Here is a 21,518-nt window from a genome sequence, read left to right on the forward strand (position 1 = left end):
GAGGGCGGAATCAGTCTTCCCTCCACTGGTTCCCCAGTTGGTTGCAATGGCCGGAGCTGTGCTAATCCGAAGCCAGGAGCCAGGGTTTGTTCCAGGTCTCCCACATGGGTGCAGGGACCCAAGGACTTGGGCTATCTGCTGTTGCTTTCCAAGGAAAGAGGTTTGGATTGGAGGTGGAGCAGCCGGGACTAGAACCAGCCTCCATATGGGATGCCGGCACTGCAAGTGGCAGCCGCTGTGAATGGTTTCTTAAAGCTAATTATAGCTCTTTTAGAACTTCAGAGAACCTAAAAGTTCAATGTATTATAACATGAAAGACATTCACACCAAGATACTTTACCTTCAACTTTACAAACTACTGAAGTTAGAAGGTATTCTGTTGTTAGATTTTTTAATATGCATTTTATCAGGAAAAGTTCTTAGACTAGGAGTTTTTAGTGAGTAGTACTTTACATAATATCAGAAATGACCTATTGCCTAACAAATGCAAGTTCTCTAGACTCCCCTTTGCAGAAATTATCAGCTCACTATTATGGCTTCAACCTCAATAAGCACAATCTGGGGAAAAAGTAAAGTAGACTGCAGCATCAGAATTGGCTGAAATAGACATTTCATACAGGAAGTGTGATTGTTAAGTATCCTCATAATCTTCAAACTTTATTAAAAACACACTGTATTCCCAAGATCACTCTGAAAAATGAAAATAATCTGATGGCCCTAACAGCAACTTTCATATCAAGGCAATGTTTTAACTTTGTTTTTTTTTTTTTTTGTAAGGAAGGGTATCTTTAAAAAATTTTTGAGGGGGCCAGTGCTGTGGCGTAGTGGGTAAAGCCACTGCCTACAGTGCTTTATGGATCCCATACGGGTGCTGGTTGAGTCTTGACCGCTCCACTTCCAATCCAGCTCTCTGCTATGGCCTGGGAAAGCAGTACAAGATGGCCCAGGTCCTTGGGCCCTTGAATCTGCATGGGAGACCCGGAAGAAGCTCCTGGTTTCAGACAGCCCAGCTTCAGCCATTGCAGTCATAAATCTTGAAAGGTTGAGTCAAACATCTTCTATCCTTTGGTTCACTCCCCAAGTGGCTTCAGCAGCCACAGGGCTGTGCTGGGCTCAAGCCAGGAGCCTGGAACTCCATCTGGGTTGTTTCCCACATGGGTGGCAGGGGCTTAAGCTTGAGCCGTCTTCGAGTGCTTTCCCAGGTGCATTAGCAGGAAGCTGACAGTGGAGCAGCTGGGACTCAAACGGACACCCATATGGGATGCTGGCGTCATAGACAGTAGCTTAACTGCTGTTCCACAATGCAGGCCCCAAAACAACTCTTGAGGTTTCCTTCCACTTCTGAGACTGTCCACACTCCCACCCCATAGAGTATTTGAGATTCTCTGTATTATAAACTCTTGCTTTTGCATTTTTGTTTCATTTTAAAATTGTTTCTTTTTAAAGACTTATTAGAAAGGCAGAGTGATAGGGAAAGACAGAGAGGTGTTCCGTCTACTGGTTCACTCTCCAAATGCCCACAGCCAGGGGTGGGACCAGGCTAAAACCAGGAATATGTGGGTGGCAGAAACCACAGTAGTTGGGTCATTGTCTGCAGGCTCCCAGGTGCATTAGCAGGAAGCTGGACTCCATTCCATGCTCTGTGATATGTGATGCAGGCATCCCAAGCAGCAGCTTAACCTGCTGCACAATGCCCCCCCCAAACTTTGGCCTTTTTTTACCTTTAGTTGTATCTTCTGAATAATACAGTGAGTTCTGTACCTAATTTCCTGATACACGGAAACAAGTGGTGTCTCCTTGAACTATCCAAGGCTAACTTTTTGCACCAACTACTGAGGATGCTCAGTTGACCTGTAAGTTTGCCTTCAGAGACAAATTCAGTTGTCAAACACCTGTTTCTAAGAACAAAGCTATGCAACATACAAAACTCCATTTATTAAACATGCAGACTTAACAATAAAAAATAACCAATCATTCCAGGCCCCAATGTGGATCATGAACCTACTTTGACTCAAACATGGTAAAACAATTTTTAGATTTCTCTAATCTTCCTAAAATAAGTGTGTTTTGGCGGACAGATTAATCAACTTTTCAGATTCAGTCTCTTGCCAGGAAACACAATTTTTGACCTGGTAACAAAATCACTCTGGTAACCTTGACACGTGGCCAAGATTCCAAGGCTAGAATTAAAGGCATTCTTTTGGTTCTGTCCTTTAATAATCTTCAGAGGAGAACTGAAGGGCTTCAAGCTCTGTAGACACTGATCGAAGCTTGGTAAAAAAGGCTGATTTGCAGACCCTGGGTAATGTTCTTGAACAGGCAAGAGTTTTCCTGATGGGGCTCTCGCTGCTCACTGGTTTTGTGCCAGTTTGCCATATCCTCCTCTCCCAGCATCATAGTCCTGCCGATACTCATCTCGCACCTTAATCAAAAAGAATACTAAGTTACAGTATAGAGAATACCAGTGTAACAAAGGTGCCTCCCGCTAACATTTCACAGGAACTTTTTCAGATGCCATAGTGGGAACATTCATGTGGGACATTTGTGATGCAATTTTTTTTTTTTTTTTTTTTTTGGACAGAGTGGACAGAGAGAAAGGTCTTCCTTTAGCCGTTGGTTCACCCTCCAATGGCCGCTGCGGCTGGCGCGCCGCGGCCAGCGCACTGCGCTGATCCGAAGCCAGGTGCTTCTCCTGGTCTCCCATGGGGTGCAGGGCCCAAGCACTTGGGCCATCCTCCACTGCACTCCCGGGCACAGCAAAGAGCTGGCCTGGAAGAGGGGCAACCGGGACTAGAACCCAGTGTGCCGGCGCCGCAGGCGGAGGATTAGCCTAGTGAGCTGAGGCGCAGGCCCTGTGATGCAACTTTTAAAAACTGGTTTTAGTACACTTTGCTCTTGTTGTAGGCACTCTTGCAGTTATAAAGTACCTAGCCCCTAGCAGGAGATAGGGGCTTGTGGAAATGCTCAGAATATACCATTTCAAGGTTTAAACAAATTTTGCAAAACAAATGGGAGGTTTCTGCCAAAGTTATAGGCAAATCATTTACAAGAGTAGATATTGATAAAACAACTGTCATTAGGACTGGAATGTCAGGCAAAGGCTGAGCCCAGAGACCCTTGCTGCATACCTGGCCCCCGGAGCGACCACGTCCATACTGCCTGCCCTCCTTAAAGCCTGCATCCCAGTCTGTACGAATGATCCGGTCATCCAGACGAGTCCCATTTATGTACCGCATGGCATTTTCTGCATCTGCTCTTGAATAGTATCTTAAGTGTTAAGTATTAAGGAATACTAACATTTCTCTAAATATTTGGAAATACAGGAAGCAACATCTAAATAAAACAGAGTTGTTAAGGAAAAAGTACAAAAGCGAATCCAACTAGACAGTGTAGACAACGCAGCTTGCAGTTTTGAGATTGGTCCAGATGCACGTACGGAGTTAAATATGACACTTACCATGGCTACGTTAATAATAATTCCTTAGATACTCATTAAATTATTTGGTCCTGGGGACAGCACTGTGGTGTAGTGTGTAAAGCCACTGCCTGCAGTGCCCACATCCCATATGAGCACCGAGTCGAGTCCCAGCTGCTCTACTTCCAATCCAGCTCCCTGCTACTGTGCCTGGGAAAGCAACAGCAGATGACCCAAATCCTTGGGCCCCTGCACCTACGTGGGAAACCTGCTTATAGAGATTTTTAAGAGTACTATCTCAGTGGGTGTTGTGCAGTGGGTTAAGCTTCTGCTTGGGATTCACATATATCCTGTATCAGTCCCTGAGTTTGAACACCAGCTCTGCTTCTGGTCTGGGTTACTGTTAGCCCACACCCTGGGAACAGCAGATGAGGCTCAAGTATTCAAGAGCTAGGAAGTCTCTGCTACCCAAGTGGATGACTCCGAAGGGATTCACCTGGCTTCTCTCTGGCCTGCGGTCATTTGGGGAGTGACCAGCAAATGGAAGACCTCTCTCTGCTAACTTTTTCAAATAAATTTTTAAAAAAAATTTGGTCCCACTGTTCCTGTCTTTATTTGTAAAACAAAATATATTCAGCGCAGGTTTCGACCATAAATCACATACTGCTTACCCAAGGAACAATGAAATTGGACATAGTGTATTTAAAAGGAGGTTACAGTACACATGGAACTCATTACATTTCACTACAAAGACTCAAAGTACAAGCTAGGTTAGCAGCCCTCAAACCTTTTTAATCAGCTCTACTTGGGAGGGTATTTCTTTTCATTTACTGTTATTTGAAAAGCAGAGAAAGAGATCTTCCATCAGCTGGTTTGCTCCCCAGATGTTCCCCACAGCCAGGGTTAAGCCAGATAGAAGCCAGGTGAATCCCATCGGAGTCATCCACTCGGACAGCAGAGACTTCCTGGCTCTTGAATACTTGAGCCTCATTTGCTGTTCCCAGGGTGTGGACTAGCAGTATTCCGGACCGAAGCAGAGCTAGGATTCAAACCTAGGCACTGATACAGGATATGCGAATCCCATGCAGAAGCTTAACCCACTGCACAATACCCACCGAGATAGTATTTTGAAAAATCTGTGTAACCAGTTACATGTTTGTGGGTTTGGGAAATGCTGATCTATATTTTTCTCCCATCTTTTATTACATAGGGCAGGAACTAGTTGGTGAAATTTCCGTATCTAACACTCACTGAGACAAGACTAGTACGTAGCAGTCACTCTCTAACTTTTGATGAATGACTGAAACGAATGTTAGGACAGAAAAGCAGCTGGCAGTAACATCTCCTGAGCATTTGCCACTGACTGTTGATCTTTAACTTTGCAGGTTAATCTGCAAAAACACTCACTCTGGCTGTCAGAATGACGAGCTGCCACATGGACTTTTGTCTCTCCTCCCTGTCCCCAGAGAACTATTTTATGCCCATTGGTATGCGTGGGCAGTCTGGTCCCTTCCGTCTGAAGGAAGAATGGAAGGAGGTTTCTCCTTTCTTCCTAGAGGCCTCATTGAAATGACAAGAAGGAAGCATACACCCAACAAATAGAAGAGCCCATCAGCCAACTAGGGACTCAACAAAAGCCAGTGGAAGAGTGCTAATAGATGAAACTGGCACAAGATTAGACAGCAATCACAGGAGGCTCTTAATTCAAAATTGAGTAAGAAATGATACTGTATAGTTTAATTAAGCTTCTTTTAAATATGTAGGAAGGAACATTTAATCAAATAAATAAAAATGTGTTTAAGGATTCATTATTTATTTATTTGAAAGTCAGTTACAGAGGAGAGGCAGAGAGAGGGGTCTTCTATCTGCTGGTTCACTTCCCAAATGGCTGCAAGGGCCAGAGCTGGGCCAATCCGAATCCAGGAGCTTCTTCCAGGTTTCCCATGTGGGTACAGGGGCCCAGGCACTTAGGCCATCTTCAGCTGCTTTCCCAGGCACATTAGCAGGGAACTGGATTGGAAGTGGAACCGCTGGGACAAAAACTTTTGTTCATATGGGATGCTGGCACCTTAGGGTTCTGAATGAGGTATTTGGATGAACTATCATCTCTGATGTTAGTAGGCCATAAGAAAATCTCTTTTCCTTCTGGCTTCTCAGAAACTCACATACTCCAAAAGCATGTCATCACCTTCACAGGAAGCCCTGTCTGGGGTCCAAAGAACCAGCTTTGGGGCAAGTACAGTACCACAGTGGGTCAAACTGCCACTTGAGGCGGCCACATCCCATGTTGGAGTACCAGTTTGAGTCCCAGCTACTCTGTTTCCACTCCAGCTTCCTGCTGACATACCCTGGGAGGCAGGAGATGATGGCTCAAGTACTCTGGCCTGTGCCACTCATATGGAGGACCCAGATAAAGTTCTTGATTCCTGGCTTCTGCCTGGCCATTGAAGCCATTTGGGGAATAAACCAGTGGATGGAAGATCTCTCTAGGTTTCTCCCTCTAATTCTGCCTTTCAGATAAGTAAATCTTTTTTTAAAAAAATTACAGCAACAATACAACCAAAATAAACATAATTCAAGGCACAGAAAAAGGTTTAAAAGACATAAGGGAGCTGGCATTATGGCACAGTGGGTTGATTCCTGCATCCCGTATCAGTGTTGATTGGAGTCCTGACAGCCCTGTTTTCAATCCAGCTCACTGCTAGTGCCTGGGAAAGCAGCAGATCACCCAAGTGCTTGGGCCCCTGCACCCATAAGGGGAGACTCGGAAGTTCCTGGCTCCTCATTTCAGCCTGGCCCAGCTCCAGCCATTGCATCCATCTGAGTGAACCAGCAGATGGAAGACTGCTCTGTTTCTCCCTCTCTATTGCTCTGCCTCTCAAATAAATCTTTAAAAAAAAAAAAAAAGACATTAGATCAGATAGAAAATTTCCAAAAAATCAGTAATAAATTAAGCAATAATAAACTATCGTTAATATTAAGTAATGTTAGCTTAAAACTAGGATGGCAGTATTTACTGGGTATCAAAAAAAATTAATGATCACAAATAAATATAGTTTTCTTTTTACTTGTGAAACCTATGCATGCCTACATAATGAAATTTTATACAGCCATTTTAAAAAGAGGCCTGTATGTGCCGACATGGAAGTCTATATGCACATGCAGTAAGCTACCACACAGCCATGGGATTGTTTCTAGAAGACATCCAAGAAACTGGTACCTTCTGCCTCTAGAGAAAGGAAATACAGGTTTAGAACAGCATGGGGATTTTATTTTCAATACAACTTCTGGACTTTAAAACACCAAAGGCACAAGAGTACTTCAAAAAGTTCACATTACATGGAATTAAGGGTAAGTTTATTTTGCTGTAAAAAAAAAAAAAGTTGAAAACCATGCAGTTTTTCAATAAAATGCACTTTCCAAAACTTCTGAAAACCCCATATATATGTATATACATATATATATTTCAAATTTTTTTGTATCAGGGGCACATGTTTGGCCTAGCCATTATGATGCTACTTGGGACACCTGCATCTTGTATTGCCTGGTGTTAAGTCCTGGCTCCACTCCTGATTCCAGTGTCTTGCTAATGCACACCTTGGGAGGCAGCAGCTAATGGTTAAGTAGTTGGGTTCCTGACAATCACATGGGCAACTTAAACTGAGTTCTTGGCTCCTGGCTACCACCTAGTCTAGCATCACCTGTTGCAGGCGTGTGAGGAGACAGGGGCTCTGTCTCTCGAATAATATAAAATTTAAAAAGCTTTCCACCAAAATAACCTTATCCTTTAATCCCATTTTCAACAAACTTTGAAGTATCCTCATATACTTAAAATTTTTTTTAATTTAAAGATTTGTTTACTTGAAAGGCAGAGTGAAAAAGATCTATCTTCCATCCACTGGTTCACTCCTCAAATACCCCTGACATCCAGGGCTGGGCCAGGCAACAGTCAACTCCATCTGGGTTTCCCACATGGGTGGCGGGCACTCAAGTACTTGTGCCATCATCTGCCTCCTTCCCAGGTACATTAGCAGGAATCAGGCCAGTATTCACACTGGCCACTCCAATATGTGATGCAGGTATGTCAAATAGCAGCTTGCCCTGCTGTGGCACAGGGCCCAACTTGGAATGTTTTCTTAAAGAATCAACCATAAAGCATGGATTTCAGAGTAGAATTTAAGTATAACCAACTTTCAGAACATAGGGGTATAGACACAGAAAGAAAAAGAGGTAGTGATGACTGCTCAATAGCCTCACTTAAAATTTTTGTATTTATTTTCAGGCAGAGACAGACACACTCCATCCACTGACTCAAATGCCTGCAACTGGTGAGCCAGGGCCAGGTCAAAACCAGGAACCCGGAATTAATTCCGGGTGTTCCCATGTGAGCGGCAAAGACCTAGGCATTTAAGCCATCACCTGCTTCCTCCCAGTGTGCACAACAGTAAGGTGGACTTGAACCAGGCATTCCAGTATGGGATGTGGGCATCCTAAGCAGGGGCTTTAACTGCTGCATCAAGTGCCTGCCCCCTCAGTTTTTAAATAACAGGCAGCCAGCCACTCTCGGCTCTATCCTAGTTCAACAGCTACATTAGATAACACAGGAAGGATACTCCACAAAACAAAATCCACATGCTGTTTTTTTCACTTTATCCAGACCCATAATAATTTTCTTTATGTCACCACTTTTACTGAAGAGTTCATAAATTTGTTCTTCAGTTGTGTAAAAGGAAAGATTTCCAACATATAATGTACAGCTTTTCTTCAGTAATTTTTCTTGTTCTTCATTGTCACCCTAGAATTTCAAATAGAGACAGAGTTAAACAATACAACTTACTTAAAGAGAGCCTTGCTTAAATAGTATCTCCAAGTACAATAAAACATTAGTTCTGATTTGGAAATAAAATTCCCTTATCATTCCAATCCACCACAAAAACTTGCCAATAAGAGGGGGAATTCAAATTCTGTAAAGCACTTAAGCAAGGTCCAGGAGGGGAGGGTTAGGCTCACAATAATGACACTGTGCATGCCACCTTTCCATTCCTGCATTAGACTGCCAGACAAGCAGTGTGCCTTTTTCTTTCACACTCCATATACTCAGCATTGGATCTTTCTCTAATGGCCCAAGTTTAAATTCCAGTATAGGGGCCAGTCCTGTGGCGTAGTGGGTAAAGCTGCTGCCTGCAGTGCCAGCATCCCATATGGGTACTGGTTCGAGTCCTGGCTGCTTCACTTCCAATTCAGCTCTCTGCTGTGGCCTGGGAAAGCAGTAGAAGGTGGCTCAAGTTCTTGGGCCCCTGCACCCATGTGGGAGACCTGGATGAAGCTCCTGGCTTTGGATTGGTGCAGCTCCAGCTGTGCTTCCATCTGGGGAGTGAACCAGCGGATGGAAGACCTCTCTCTCTCTGCCTCTCTGTAACTCTTCAAGTAAATAAATAAATCTTAAAAAAAAGAAAAATCCCAGTATATAAGGAAGGGCCCTTCTCTCTGTAGAGAAAAATGGATTTTCAAAGATCAAGTTTCCCTTATAAAACTGTCAAAGCAACAATGGCTTAGATGACTTACAAGGTCAGAGTTCAGGAAAAAAGATAATGATGACTAAAAAGATCTTCTTAGTGAGGTTCCTGACTTGGAAGATAAACCAGAGACAGGAATATATAATTGGCTTTAACCAAGACACCTGACAATCCCTGGGGACAAGATGGCTCATCATGGACTAGACATGATGCCTTCACAGAAACCAGTATCTTGGGTGCTGGCATTGTGGTGTAATAGGCTGTCTCCACCTACAGTGCTGGCATCCCATAAGGGCGCTGGTTTGTATCCCAGCTGCTCCTCTTCCAATCCAGGTCTTGGCTAATGGCTTGGGAAAGCTACAGAAGACAGCCTGCGTGCTTGGGCCCCTGCACCCCCGTGGGAGACCTGGAGGAAGGATCAGCTGTGCTCCAGCTGTTGCGACTATTTGGAAAGTGAACCAGCGGATGGAAGACCTTTTTCTCTATCTCTCCCTCTCAAATAAATCTTTTTTTTTTTTTTTTAAGAAAGAAACCCATATATGGCTGTTTTGGACCTTCTAGCCTCCATACTGGGAAGGATACATGTGATTAAATATGAGGCCCATCAGCTGACTTACTCTCCCGCCGCTCTGATCTAGCTTAAGAGTCCAAGATAACCACACCAGTGGCATTCCAGCTTGTAGGGCCATGAGTAGATCCACACCAGCACGCACAGGGCACTGTTCCAGTGGCCCTCACTTCTTCAGTCACTGCTCTACATGTAGTGCTGATCAGTTCTCTTCACTCCAAGAATCACTCTGCATAAGCTGTCCCTGAATGCTCTATAGCGCATTACTTAGAACAACAGTTTTATGTGATCGCATTCAGTGGTAATTAGAGAAATAGCGAAACCATCTAAACTCACACCACAAGAAAACTGAGGGCTGGTGTTTGGCACAGCAGTTAGGACACCCACATCCTGGTCAGACTGCCTGGGCTCAAGCCCTAGCTACGCTTCTGATTCCGGCTTCCTGCTAATACTCACCCTTGGAAGCAATGGGTGAGGCCTCAAGTCACTGAGTTCCTGTCTCCCAGGCATTTGGGGAGTGAACCAATTTCTCAAATAGGAAACCAATTGGACTATGTAATAATATACACTGATTTTTAAAGAAGCAGTCTGGTTCACTCCCCAAATGCCTGCAACAGCCTCCCCCACTCCCCAGCTCGCCTAACGGAACACGAAACACTGCGACACGGTGTTCAATAGTTTCCCTAGTAATTAGGTTATGAGTGCTGCTCTGCCGCAACCTCTGGCCATCCCCGCTGTCACCGGGAAAGCCCATCTCTAAGTATCTGCAGCTGCCCCCTTTCCCCAAAGTATGTTGTAATACAGCCTAAAACCCCCCTTCTGAAATCCAGCATTCTTCCATCTAAACACGCGGGCATCCTCTAGGTGGTCGATCTGCCACCCCACTCCGAACTCTCCCCGACGTTAGAGACAGGACTCAATTTTGTGTCGCCCACCCACCAGTTAGAGCCACTAACAAAAAATTTTAAAAAGGATCCGAAGCGTCAAAGAACACTGGCCGATTATTTAAGACCGGGGGGGGGGGGGGACCGACGGGGGACGGTATGTGTGTCAGAAAGGCGCCTCCACACGCTCCAGCAATGAAAAAGTCTCTCCCCTCATCACAAGTCACTTTCCCGACGCACGGCCTGCAGGAACAGCAGCCAGCGCTGACGACGCCGCTCGAGCCCTCTGCGCCGGCCGCGCACGAGGAGCGGCTGCAAGGCAACGGGAAAGCGAATCTCAAACTCTCTCTCTCGGAAACAGAGTGGGGTCCCCTCCAACATCGCTGCCTCCCCAGCAGGCACCGGGGACCCATGGCCCGTTTCGGGGCAGCAGAAATGTGCAAGAGCAAACCGTTTCTCAGCGTCCTGGCTCAAGGGTCTGCCCGTCGCGCGGCCCGGGCTCCCTCACCCGGAAGTGCTGGTCCCGGTACTGGCTCAGCTCCACGTAGGAGTCACTGCGCAGCGCCTTCAGAAGGCCTCCCGACATAGCTCACACAGCTGCACAACGACGCGCCGACTCCCGAGAACAACCGGACTGGGGCGGCGGCGCGGCAGCAGCGGCGGCGGCGGAAACGGAAACGCGCGGACGCGGCGCACAGTGGGAGTCTCCAGACCAATCCGAGCGCGGCAGTGTCGTCATCAGACGGCGCGGAGGCGGACACAGTCCGCGGCCCAGCGCCGCCGGTCCGGGGACGAGGGAGGCGTGCTCTTGGTTCCGGGACGCTCTCACGAGGATGGTTCTTCGGCGGCTGCTGGCTGTGTTGCTGCACAGCCCGCAGCTGGTGGAGCGGCTGGCCGAGTCTCGGCCCATCCGGCGTGCGGCGCAGCTTACGGCCTTCGCGCTGCTGCAGGCCCAGCTGCGCGGCCAGGACGCGGCCCGCCGTCTGCGGGGCCTCGCGGCGGGGCCCGCCGGCTCGCTGGGTCGTCGCGCCGCGCGATTCCGAGACGCCTTCACACAGGAACTACGCCGTGGCCTCCGGGATCGCCCGGGGACACCACCGGGGAGCCAGAGGGGTCCAGGCGCAAACCCTTGAGCCCGGGCCGAGGTCGCCTACTTTCGCTTCGGGACTGTACAGTGGCTTCGGCGCTGAGGAGTCATCCCGGGAACTGGGCACAGCTTCGAAACCCTGACTCAGATTTCCGGCCTGCAGACGTCCCACTACGAAGAGCCCAGGCCGAACGGACCTCCTCGTTGAAGCCCTGTGACGGGCAGAGCTCCGTGTGGCCAAAGACCCCGAAGCCTGAGGGGCTGCCCCGGGACGCAGCCAGAAAGGGAGCCTGCCCTCTACAAATGGGACAAGAACTCGGGCTAGATATGCGGGGAAGATCATGGATGGAAACACGGCCCTGCAGCTGCCGAAATCCTCTGATTAAATGCGTGAGCTGATTAACCGGCGTGAGTGTGGTGCTTCTCAGACCAGGTGGATTGGGAGGCCTGGGCGCTGTAGGCCGGCACACACAGTGAGTGCTTATTCTGGGCTGGCGCTTGCTAATTGCTCTCAGTGTGGGTTATCACACTTAACTCTTTACAGCGCGTTCGTGGGAGGAAGTGGATATTACTTCTTACGTTGCCCAGAGCCTTACAGAGCGGAATGTGAGTACAGGCATTTGACTCCGGGGCCTAAATCCGTAATCACCACTCTCCACAGCATCTACCCTGCCCCAGTGCCTGTCTTCCTCCACCGCCGTCACCACCAGGCATTAAGACTACCGGGATTCCTGTTCACTTTTGTGGGTCTGGGATACAAACCACTGGTCCAGCTAACGGACCTACAATTAGGATGCAAATTGTGTACAGAAGTGCCCTGTCATTTCCGGCTCTTGATTGGGTGTCTGATGGGCTCTACTTAGGCTACACAATTAATCATTCCGTCTAGGAAGCGTGAAGCCTTTAAATGTAACCGGTACTGACCAAGCATCATAGATTCCAACTGTGTTCCCACGGGGCAGGTTGGAAGGACCTGAGTGACATCGCTGAGGTGGGAGAACACCTGGGCTCCCTCCTCTTCGAGAGTGAGCCTGCAGGGCAAGGTGCAGCAATGGCCGGAGGGCTTAGGAACAGGAGTAGGAGAGGGGAGAAAACTTCCAGAATAACTCGTTTGGATAATAACCGAACACAGAGACAGCAGGTACCAAGGTGCCATTAGATGCATTGCCACTCCCACTTGCATTCTTAAAGGGCTTTGTGGGAGAGATGCCTATTAAGCCAGGGGACGTGTGCTGTGGAGTCCAGGAATGACAAAATTAGCTGACACATTCTGCAGAGATTCTCTGGCCTCCTGTGTTCTGAGCCAAAGGGGCTTTGTCAAGGTCACACGGTCTGTGAGTGGCAGGTCTGGGACTAGAGGGCGCCCCTGAGTCCGAGCCTCCTGTTCTCTGTGTCACCACATTGCCCTCCTGGGATCCGACAGGCCAGATTGACTTAGGAAGCCAAAGAGCTATCTGTCATTAGTAGTTCCTGTCTTCACAACCAGGCACTATTACGTATTTAAAACATCATGGTGGCCCGAAGGACTAGGGCAGGTGCAGACAGCGGGTGCCATATTCACATCAGGATCCTTTGGAGACCTTGACACCAGGACCATGACTCATCAGGTCTTTGTTCTCCGAGAGAGAAGTGCCAGCTCACCAAGAAGGCCGCACACCCAACAGCTGTGCCTTAGAGAGGCAGCGGTGGAAATCCTGAAAGAGACCTGTGGACTAGCAGCCCAGCCCAGCTACCCATGTGGAAGGTATGGTGGCTCCTTTTATGGCCGAATCCTGGGCAGTGGCTGCTCTGCTGTGTTGTCAGGCTTCTCTCCCAGCTCCATGATGTGGAGACTGAGGTGGTCCCTCCAGGCCCCGCTCAGCAGGGAAGACAGGGCTGGTGGATCCTCCAGGGTCAAGTGGGGAAATATGAGTGTCTCATTCTTGAGGGGGAAGCTGCACTTCTCCACAGCACGCCTTGTGGTGCCAGGGGTCACCACAAAGAGGCGGCAGAGCCACGGTCCCCCGGCCCCTTGGCAGGCTGGTTGTCTGGTAAGATTGTTGAGGGCTTGGCATAGGACCCAGTCCTCAGTCCCACCCATGTCTACCACCTTCACGGGAGAGCCCAGGCTTGGGAGGTGGAGGAGGTGTTGGGGGGGCATGTAGGTGTGGGTGAAGAGGAGTGTGTAGCGGGTGGGCACGCTCGGGAGCACAGGTGCGTGGACCACTTGCTCCAGGTACTGCAGGCTGGGCACCAGGCCCCCCTGATGCAGGCAGCCAAAGAAGAGGGCACCTAGGGCATTGAAAAGGACCAGAGCCCCCTTCCAGGGCACAGGCTGTGTCCGTGGACTGCAGAGCAGGACCACAGGGACCAGGAGGGGGATCAAGAACCGAGCCTCCTGATGGCTAAAGGCGGACAACAGGGCCAGGGGTGTGAAGTACAGGAGAAGGAGGCTAGACCTGGGGCTGGACAGCAGGCCATGGGCACCCAGCCTCCTCCAGAGGCCCACCTGGGCAAAGGCCTGGAGGCAGACTTGCAGCTGTTGCCATGCAGCCCACAGGGCCTGCGCATGCAGTACCCCAAAGAGCAGGAAACCGTTGACTGCCAGGTGAGTGAGCCGCGCGTGTGTGCCATGCCTTGCCAGATTGTGGGGATCCAGGTTGTAGTGCAAGAAGTTAACAGGCGTAAGCACCAGGGTGCTGGATCTAGAGAGGCTGGAGAAGTACCAGCTGTCCGAGGCCACAAACACCACTGCGGTGAGGGCCATCCCTGGGAGCAGCAGCAGGGCCTTCCAGATCAGGGACTTGAAGCCAGGGTTCATGGCTCCCCGAGAGCCCCAGAGGAAGAGGGGTACCAGAGCAAATGCCAGAAAGGTGGGCCGATTGAAGAAGCCAGCAGCCACGATGCTGCCAAGAAGCCAGCTGTGCCACCGAGGACCTGGAGCAGGCGTCTTGAGTGTGTGGCTCCGTGCTGCCTTGGGGGGCACCAGCATCAGCAGGCATGTGAAGAGCAGTCCCTCGATGGCATTGGAGAAAGTCCTTGTGTAGAAGACCAGGATGACGTAGGAACCAGACAGCAGGACAAGGGCGTTCCAACGATCTGCCCCCCACCGTGGGGCCAGGTGGTACACGGCCCCATCCAAGGCAAAGGAGAGGGCAGTGAGCAGGAGCCGGGGCCCCACCAGGAGTGCATAGCCACTCACCCGGCCCGGCCGGAGCCCCAGCTCTTCCCAGAGCCTGAGCAGCCAGAAGGTAGAACCAGAAGTCAGCAGTGGGAAGACCACTGTCCGGCAGGAGCTGCTGGGGTAAAACTCCCAGGGCCGTGTGGCCTGTAAGCCCAGGATGTCCTCTGCAGAGAGAGAGGCAGAGGTGAGCCAGTTCCAAGCTCAGGGGTGCGGTGGGCAGTATTCCAGGATGGCACCTGAGATTTCCCACCCTCTAGTGTGCACATTGCACAACCTGGGACTGTGCACAGATGGACTTTGGTCCTGTGATTGGGTTATGTTCCATGGGGTGCTGGCTGTGACATGGAAGAACTCTTCCTGACCCTCATCCCCCTATCCCGTTAAGCAGCGTTGTCTTCAGCTGAATGCAGAAGAGGCCATCAGATTCATAGCCTGAGAAAGATTTGCTGTGGCACTGCTGACTGAAGGAAGGAAGGGGCCACTGGCAAGGAATGTAGCTGACCTCTGGAAGCTGAGAACAAGGGAATAGGAACCATAATTTTGCCAACAGCAAGAATGAGCATGGAAACATTTTCCCTCAGAATTTCCAGACAAGAACTCAGTGCAGCCCATTCCTTGATTTTGACCTTGAGCAGAGTGCCCAGGCTGGACTCCACAGTACGGGACTGGGAACTGACAGCTGAGTGCCGTTTTAAAGGGCTAGGTTTGTGATGACTGGGCCTGCAGTGACAGAAGCAAATAGCAGGAACCCCAGATGAGTGAGGCTCCACCTTGTGAAGGGGGCAGGGAGAACTGTACCCTGGAAAGGGGGTGTAGTCCCTGTCTTGGGGCTCAAAGATCTACAAGTCCGAGTCAGAAACTCCATGATAATGGTGGTTTTCCAGGGGAGGGGGGTGTGAGAATGGGGTCAGGGAATGAACAAGCCTGGGTTACAGTAAAGGCGATTTAGTTCTGCTTCAGATTCTTAAAATTTCTCCTAAGAAGAAAGTATTAAAGCAGTACTTAGATAATTTTAAAGGATCTTTGCCACCTAAGCCTGGTCCGTGCCCTGGGCACCCATGTCCCGGAGCTCTGAGAGGCAAGGGCTGGGCACAGACTGTACTCCACTCCAAGGCCTGTAGTGCACAGCATCCCATGTTTGACAGCCTTTCTGGCTGTCTGGAGCTGACTATAAGGCCTGGCAGGCTCTTGGCTTCTGCTAGTCCCTCCAGGGTTTTGGCCTGTTGTATCTGTGTGTGTCAGAAGGGGAAAAGGAAACAAAATCTGGGGTCAATCTGGCTGCTGCTTACTAGCTCAGGTTTTTAAAAATGAGTGCAAAGGGAGGCTGAAACTCAACTGAAAAGATAAATGTACCTGTTGAGTCCTGTGGCGGAAGTAGCTGTCTCCTCTACACGAATCCCACTCCCCTCTTCCTGTCTTTTCTGAGCACTTGTCCATGTATAAAGACCACATTTCTCCGCTTCCTTTATGATACATTCTTACCAGTAGGGTAGAAATGGGCAAAAAATATGACTTTAGAAAGAAAAGGCATGTGCATCTCTTCTGTTGCTGGAAAGACATGTTTTTAAGCTTGATAGCTGGAGCTCAAGCAGCTGTATAGAGCCATGAGGAGGAAGCCCACAGCTTTGGAGAAGCCTCAAGGCTGCTGGCAACCATCCCCATGGAATGTGCCGTACCACCTCGCAGCTCTGTTCTAACAGGCTAGTATCCTGGGTCTAGGTTCCCTCACCTGCACTCAAACCTACACAAGAAAAGTTTCATCATGCCAGGTCACACCCACAACAGGTGGGGAAGCCCAGTTCTAAAATTGTTCCACCAAGAAGTTCAACACAGCTTTGATTTTGAATATCTGTACTGTTGATCCCAACAGGAAACCCAGAAAGAGGCTGGCGTTTTATTAGGGTCATCCCAAAGGTCAGTGTTACCACTCAGGGAGGAGACGTGAAGTCCTCACTTCCCAGTTATTATCACAGAAGGGCTGCAGCTACTGCTCGTGTGCACAGATGGGCTTCTCCCTCCCCCAGAACATCCACTCTGTTCTTCGCTCTGCTGCACTTTAGCTCGGCCGCACGTGGGGAGCTTTACCTGCCATGACCTCAGGTGACTGGAAGAACTCATCAGGGTGCACGTAACCTGTCTGCGGGAGGAGACACCATAGCACTCGGAGCAGGCTGAGGCCACCCCAGAGCCCCCTGGCTGCCATCTTCAGAGCAGACTGTCACCACACATTAAGCCAAGAGCTGTAGCTCTGGATCCACAGATCTGCACCTGCTGAGGATAACATTTGTTAGTTATTACAGCGTCAGGAACAAGATGTCCAGCTGTCTGCACAAACTCCAAATGGATCGCCACTCAAGAAAATTGGTAATAGTTACTTCTTAACCAAGTTCATGCCAAATGCCAGACAGTTGTCATGCATGTCTCACTTCATCGTTTCCACAGTCTAGGGCAGTAGGTCTTATTCCCATTTTACAAGTGGGGAAACTGAGGCCTCTGTTGAATAACCTGGGCTATTGGCTAATTGTGTTTGCCAAGGGTCTGTGGCATTGATTTTATGTGTGAACTTGACTTGGCTAAGAGATGCCATAGAGAGCTGCTACACGTTTTTTCTGGGGTGTCTGTGGTAGTGTTTCAGGAAGAGATGCACACCAGAGTGGATAGAATATCGGCCTCACTAATGTGGGCGGGCATTATCCAGTCAACAGAACAAAAGACAGAGAGGGTGGACTGGCTCTCTTCTTGATTTGGGGCACCCAACTCTGCCTTCAGACCTCAGAACTAGCTCTTGGGCCTTGGAACTCTGGGCTTATGCCAGCCCCGGCTCCCTTCCCCAGCCCAGGTTCTCAGGCCTCTGGGCTAGGACTGGGAGTTACTCGGGCTCCTCTGCTGATGAGGCTTTGGACTCCGACAGTCCGCTTTCCTGCGTCTCCCGCTTGCACATGGCAGATTCTGGGACTTCTTGGCCTATGTGATTGGATGAGCCAGTTCCCATAGTAAACAATACATTCTTGGGGCTGGCACTGTGGCTCAGCGAGTTAAAGCCCTGGCCTGAGGCACCGGCATCCCATGTGAGCACTGGTTCTAGTCCCAGCTGCTCCACTTCTGATCCAGCTCTCTGCTATGGCCTGGGAAAGCAGTGGAAAATGGCCCAATTCTTTGGGCCCCTGTATCCATGTGGGAGACCCGAAAGAACCTCCTGGCTCCTGACTTCAGATTGCCTTGGCTCTGGCTGTTGTGGCCATTTGGGAAGTGAACCAGAGGATGGAAGACACTCCCCGCCCCCGTAACTGTCTTTCAAATAAATAAAATAAATCTTAAAAAAAAAAAAAAATTCCCTGTTGCTTGTGCTTCTCTGGAGACCTCGGACTGCTAAGATGCTAGGGTATGCCCCAGATCTGGGTCTCACAGGCCCCATCCTGATCACCACCTCCTAGCCACAGCCAGCATGGCAGGTGGTTTCTGGTACTAATGAAAACTTGGGAACCACAGTGGATTCTACCCATTTCCCTACAAAAGTTAGCTACACTCAACTCCACTGTCTCCAGCCCACTTCCACTACCCTAGAAGCTGCCTCTCGGGAACTGATGAGAACTGATTAACTCCCTGCAATAGAAATTCTAACCCTCTTCTCAGAGATCGGTGAGAACCTGAGCCCACTGCATGCTGAATGGTACTTCAGTCCCCTCTCTGGGAGGTGGGAAAACAAGTCTGACAACCTGCTTGGCACTCCTCCAGAAATGGTGACTTCCTGACTGAGCCACTTTAGAGCCTGACCTTCAGTCACTAGTGCTGTCCGGGATGCTGTCATAGAGAGGAGACAACAAGGCCAAGACCCCATTCCTTCACAGTCAGTGCCCACACTCTTTTTTCTTTTTCTTTTTTTTTCCTTTTTTTTTTTTTTTTAACAGAGTTAGAGAGAGAGACAGAGAGGAAGGTCTTCCTTCCGTTGGTTCACTCCCCAAATGGCCGTTACAGCCAGCGCTGCGCCGATCCGAAGCCAGGAGCTAGGTGCTTCCTCCTGGCCTCCCATGCAGGTGTAGGGCCCAAGCACTTGGGCCATCCTCCACTGCCTTCCCAAATGCCCAGACTCTTAATGGTGGATAGCTACACCACCAGGAACACAGAGTACACCCTAATTAAGTCACGTGGAGGGCCAGATTCTGGGTTTAGTTTTCAGCTGTCTCAGCCCTCTGGCTACAGGAGATAAGGATAGGCCTAGAGACTTTCGGTGGTTTTATGACCTGAGCTGAGAATGTGAAGCCTTGAGCCCATCCTTTCCCTGTTCGTTCAGCACATGGAGGAGCGTCCAGCCAGGTCTTGAGATGCTCATTCATTTTACTGGAGTGGTCCAAAGTGTCAGGTTACCAGGTCACCCAGAACCTTGCCTGGAGTATCCAAGGTGGTAGCCTGGGTGTATCTAATGCCTCTGTGGGCCACCAGTGTTCCCTTCACCTATGGAAACCATCATGTGTGCTGTTAAATCTATGCAGACTAGAGAATCAATTCCAGAAAACCCTAGAACCTATCGGAAAACTCATCCTTAAGATTCTGTTTATCTAGAATCGCTTCCAGTCTCCAAATATATATGTCACAGTTCAGCCAGAAGGAACCAGTATGAGATACACGTGTTAAGAACACGTACAAGCTGGCGCCGCGGCTCACTAGGCTAATCCTCTGCCTTGCGGCGCCGGCACACCAGGTTCTAGTCCTGGTCAGGGCGTCGGATTCTGTCCCAGTTGCCCCTCTTCCAGGCCAGCTCTCTGCTGTGGCCAGGGAGTGCAGTGGAGGATGGCCCAAGGCCTTGGGCCCTGCACCCCATGGGAGACCAAGAGAAGCACCTGGCTCCTGCCATCGGATCAGCGCGGTGCGCCGGCCGCAGTGCGCCGGCCGTGGCGGCCATTGGAGGGTGAACCAACGGCAAAAGGAAGACCTTTCTCTCTGTCTCTCTCTCTCACTGTCCACTCTGCCTGTCAAAAAATTAAAAAAACAACAACAACAACAAAAAAAAAAAAAAACCACGTACTGTGAGGAACTGGCTTGTGCATTTGTGGGGGCTGCCTGGCTAGACAAGTCTGAAGTGTGGGTCAGCCATCAGGAAGGTCAGGCTGCAGGCCACAGTGGGGTGCACCAAGGGCCTTCAACAGATCAGGTCAGGTCCACACAAATCCAGGATGATCTCCCTTCAGGTCAGCTGAGGATGGATTTTTTCTCAACTTCACAGCAATACTTAGATCAGCCTTTGAATGAATAGGTCTGTGGCCTAGCCAAGCTGATAAAGGAAATTGACCATCACACCCTACCTAAGTAATTTGGTGTGTGTCACTGTTTGAACTTTATTTTTTGTTGTTGTTTTTAAGATTTTATTTATTTGAAAGGCAGAATCAGATAGAAGGAGAGAAGAGAGAGAGAGATCTGTCTGCTGATTTGCTCCCCAAATGGCCACAACAGCTGTGCCTGGGCCAGGCTGAAGCCGGGAGCTTCTTCTGTGTCTCTCACGTGGGTGCAGGGGCCCAAGCACTTGGGTCATCCTCCAATACTTTCCCAGGCCACTAGCAGGGAGCTGGATTGGAAGTGGAGCAGTGAGGACTTGTATTAGCACCCATATGGGATGCAGGCACCGCAGGCATAGACTTAACCTATTATACAACATTGCTGCCCCCTGTGTTTGAACTTTAGATCACTTGGTAAGCCTTCATGTAACTCATTGATTGCTTGCTTATTTAATTTAACATTGTCTTAAATTAACACCAAGTTGTTTAATTTAATTTGACATTCTGTTAAGTTAACATCAGGTTGTTACTTGCAGCTGTAGTTCCTTTTGATTGCTATATGGCATTGCTATATGGGTTAACATTACTGAAACCTTTTTATCCCTCTGACTGGTTTTCTCAGCTAGGTTAGCGTAGTTCTTCCCCCTCCCCCCCTTCCTAACAATGCTGGTATAAACATCTTATATAAGAGTTCCCAGATGTGTATACCTAGAAGTAGAACTGCTGAGTCATGGAGTACGCACACTTAGCATCACTGAGCGGTGCCCAGTTGTTTCCAGAGGCTCCTGCCAGCTGCTGCGAATTGCAGTGCCCACGGCTTCACACGCTCATTTGTACTGGGGGTTGTCTGACATGTTGATTTTGTGTCTCTTGTGAGCACTAATATGAATTTCTCTGATTACTAATGAGGCTGAAACTTTTTCAAATGTGGGAATATATTTGTTTCCTCTTTGGAATTCCTTTTTTATTTTAAAAAAGATTTATTTATTTATTTGAAAGGCAGAGTTACAGAGAGGAAGAGGCAGAGGCAGAGAGAGAGAGAGAGACAGATGGGGGTGGGGTGAGAAGAGAGGTCTTCCATCCATAGATTCAGTCCCCAAATGGCCGAAAGGGCCGGAGCTGGTCCTCTCCAAAGCCAGGAGCTTCTTTTGAGTCTCCCACGTGAGTGCAGGGGCTCAAGGACCTGGGCCATCTTCTACTGCTCTCCCAGGCCATGGCAGAGAGCTGGATGGGAATTGCACAGCCGGGTGGTGAGTCAGCACCCATTTGGGATGCCAGCACTGTAGCGGTGGCCCCTGTGGTGTTCCTTTACTTAGGAATTCCTCATTGCATGGCAAATATATTTTTCCTGTTTGTGTTTTGTATTCCTAACTCATTTCTGTTCCGAACACTGGCTTTTGTGGTTTTGTTCCTTGATCATTCTCACTAGAATTTTGTTGATTTTGTTGGTATTTTCAAAATACCAACTGTGGCTTTATTCTTTTTAGTTGGTTTCTTTTCTCATTTTTTTCTTCCTTTTAGTTTTTGGGAATTTTTTTTTTTTAGATTTATTTATTTGAAAGAGTTACAGAAAGTCAGAGGCAGAGAGAGAGAGAGAGAGAGGTCTTCCATCTGC

At 49.0% G+C, this 21,518-nt stretch overlaps 4 protein-coding genes across 7 annotated transcripts in view; 2 read left to right on the forward strand and 2 right to left on the reverse strand.

Moving 5' to 3' along the window:
• Positions 1 to 8,873, forward strand: part of SENP5 (SUMO specific peptidase 5) — a 52,674-nt gene extending 43,801 nt beyond the window's left edge. For 3 of the 4 annotated variants that reach the window (XM_051818946.2, XM_051818947.2, XM_070072309.1), the window contains exon 10: positions 7,698 to 8,873. In XM_051818946.2, the coding sequence (XP_051674906.2) occupies positions 7,698 to 7,826 (129 nt within the window). In that variant the 3' untranslated portion in view covers positions 7,827 to 8,873. The remainder of the gene's footprint in view (positions 1 to 7,697) is intronic. The other variant, XM_051818948.2, reaches the window with a different exon arrangement.
• Positions 1,914 to 11,095, reverse strand: NCBP2 (nuclear cap binding protein subunit 2). The gene is made up of 4 exons (XM_002716527.5): positions 10,892 to 11,095; positions 8,029 to 8,210; positions 3,129 to 3,267; positions 1,914 to 2,422 (listed from the first exon to the last, which is right to left on the reverse strand). Exons 1-4 carry the CDS (start codon positions 10,967 to 10,969, stop codon positions 2,351 to 2,353), a joined length of 471 nt encoding a protein of 156 aa, XP_002716573.1. The 5' UTR covers positions 10,970 to 11,095; the 3' UTR covers positions 1,914 to 2,350.
• Positions 11,096 to 11,112: 17 nt separating this feature from the next.
• NCBP2AS2 (NCBP2 antisense 2 (head to head)) lies at positions 11,113 to 11,873 on the forward strand. The gene has a single exon (XM_051818955.2). It carries the CDS (start codon positions 11,217 to 11,219, stop codon positions 11,514 to 11,516), a length of 300 nt encoding a protein of 99 aa, XP_051674915.1. The 5' UTR covers positions 11,113 to 11,216; the 3' UTR covers positions 11,517 to 11,873.
• A 733-nt stretch (positions 11,874 to 12,606) lies between these two features.
• Positions 12,607 to 16,851, reverse strand: PIGZ (phosphatidylinositol glycan anchor biosynthesis class Z). The gene is made up of 2 exons (XM_070072316.1): positions 16,719 to 16,851; positions 12,607 to 14,797 (listed from the first exon to the last, which is right to left on the reverse strand). The coding sequence occupies exons 1-2, from the start codon at positions 16,834 to 16,836 to the stop codon at positions 13,230 to 13,232; spliced, it is 1,686 nt and encodes a 561-aa protein (XP_069928417.1). The 5' UTR covers positions 16,837 to 16,851; the 3' UTR covers positions 12,607 to 13,229.
• Positions 16,852 to 21,518: the final 4,667 nt, after the last annotated feature.

This window comes from Oryctolagus cuniculus, chromosome 4 (assembly GCF_964237555.1).
Source record: "Oryctolagus cuniculus chromosome 4, mOryCun1.1, whole genome shotgun sequence".
Taxonomy (NCBI): Eukaryota; Metazoa; Chordata; class Mammalia; order Lagomorpha; family Leporidae; genus Oryctolagus; species Oryctolagus cuniculus.

Bases quoted from the DNA above. Each gene is read 5' to 3' on its own strand.
- NCBP2 (XM_002716527.5), bottom strand. From the start codon at position 10,969: ATGTCGGGAGGCCTTCTGAAGGCGCTGCGCAGTGACTCCTACGTGGAG. The intron at 8,211-10,891 runs GTGAGGGAGCCC...TTGAAATTCTAG, and splicing joins ACCGGGACCAGCACTTCCGG to GGTGACAATGAAGAACAAGA. The intron at 3,268-8,028 runs GTATCCTTCCTG...TTAACACTTAAG, and splicing joins TGTGGATTTTGTTTTGTGGA to ATACTATTCAAGAGCAGATG.
- NCBP2AS2 (XM_051818955.2), top strand. From the start codon at position 11,217: ATGGTTCTTCGGCGGCTGCTGGCTGTGTTGCTGCACAGCCCGCAGCTG.
- PIGZ (XM_070072316.1), bottom strand. From the start codon at position 16,836: ATGGCAGCCAGGGGGCTCTGGGGTGGCCTCAGCCTGCTCCGAGTGCTA. The intron at 14,798-16,718 runs GTAAAGCTCCCC...CTCTCTCTGCAG, and splicing joins GTCACCTGAGGTCATGGCAG to AGGACATCCTGGGCTTACAG.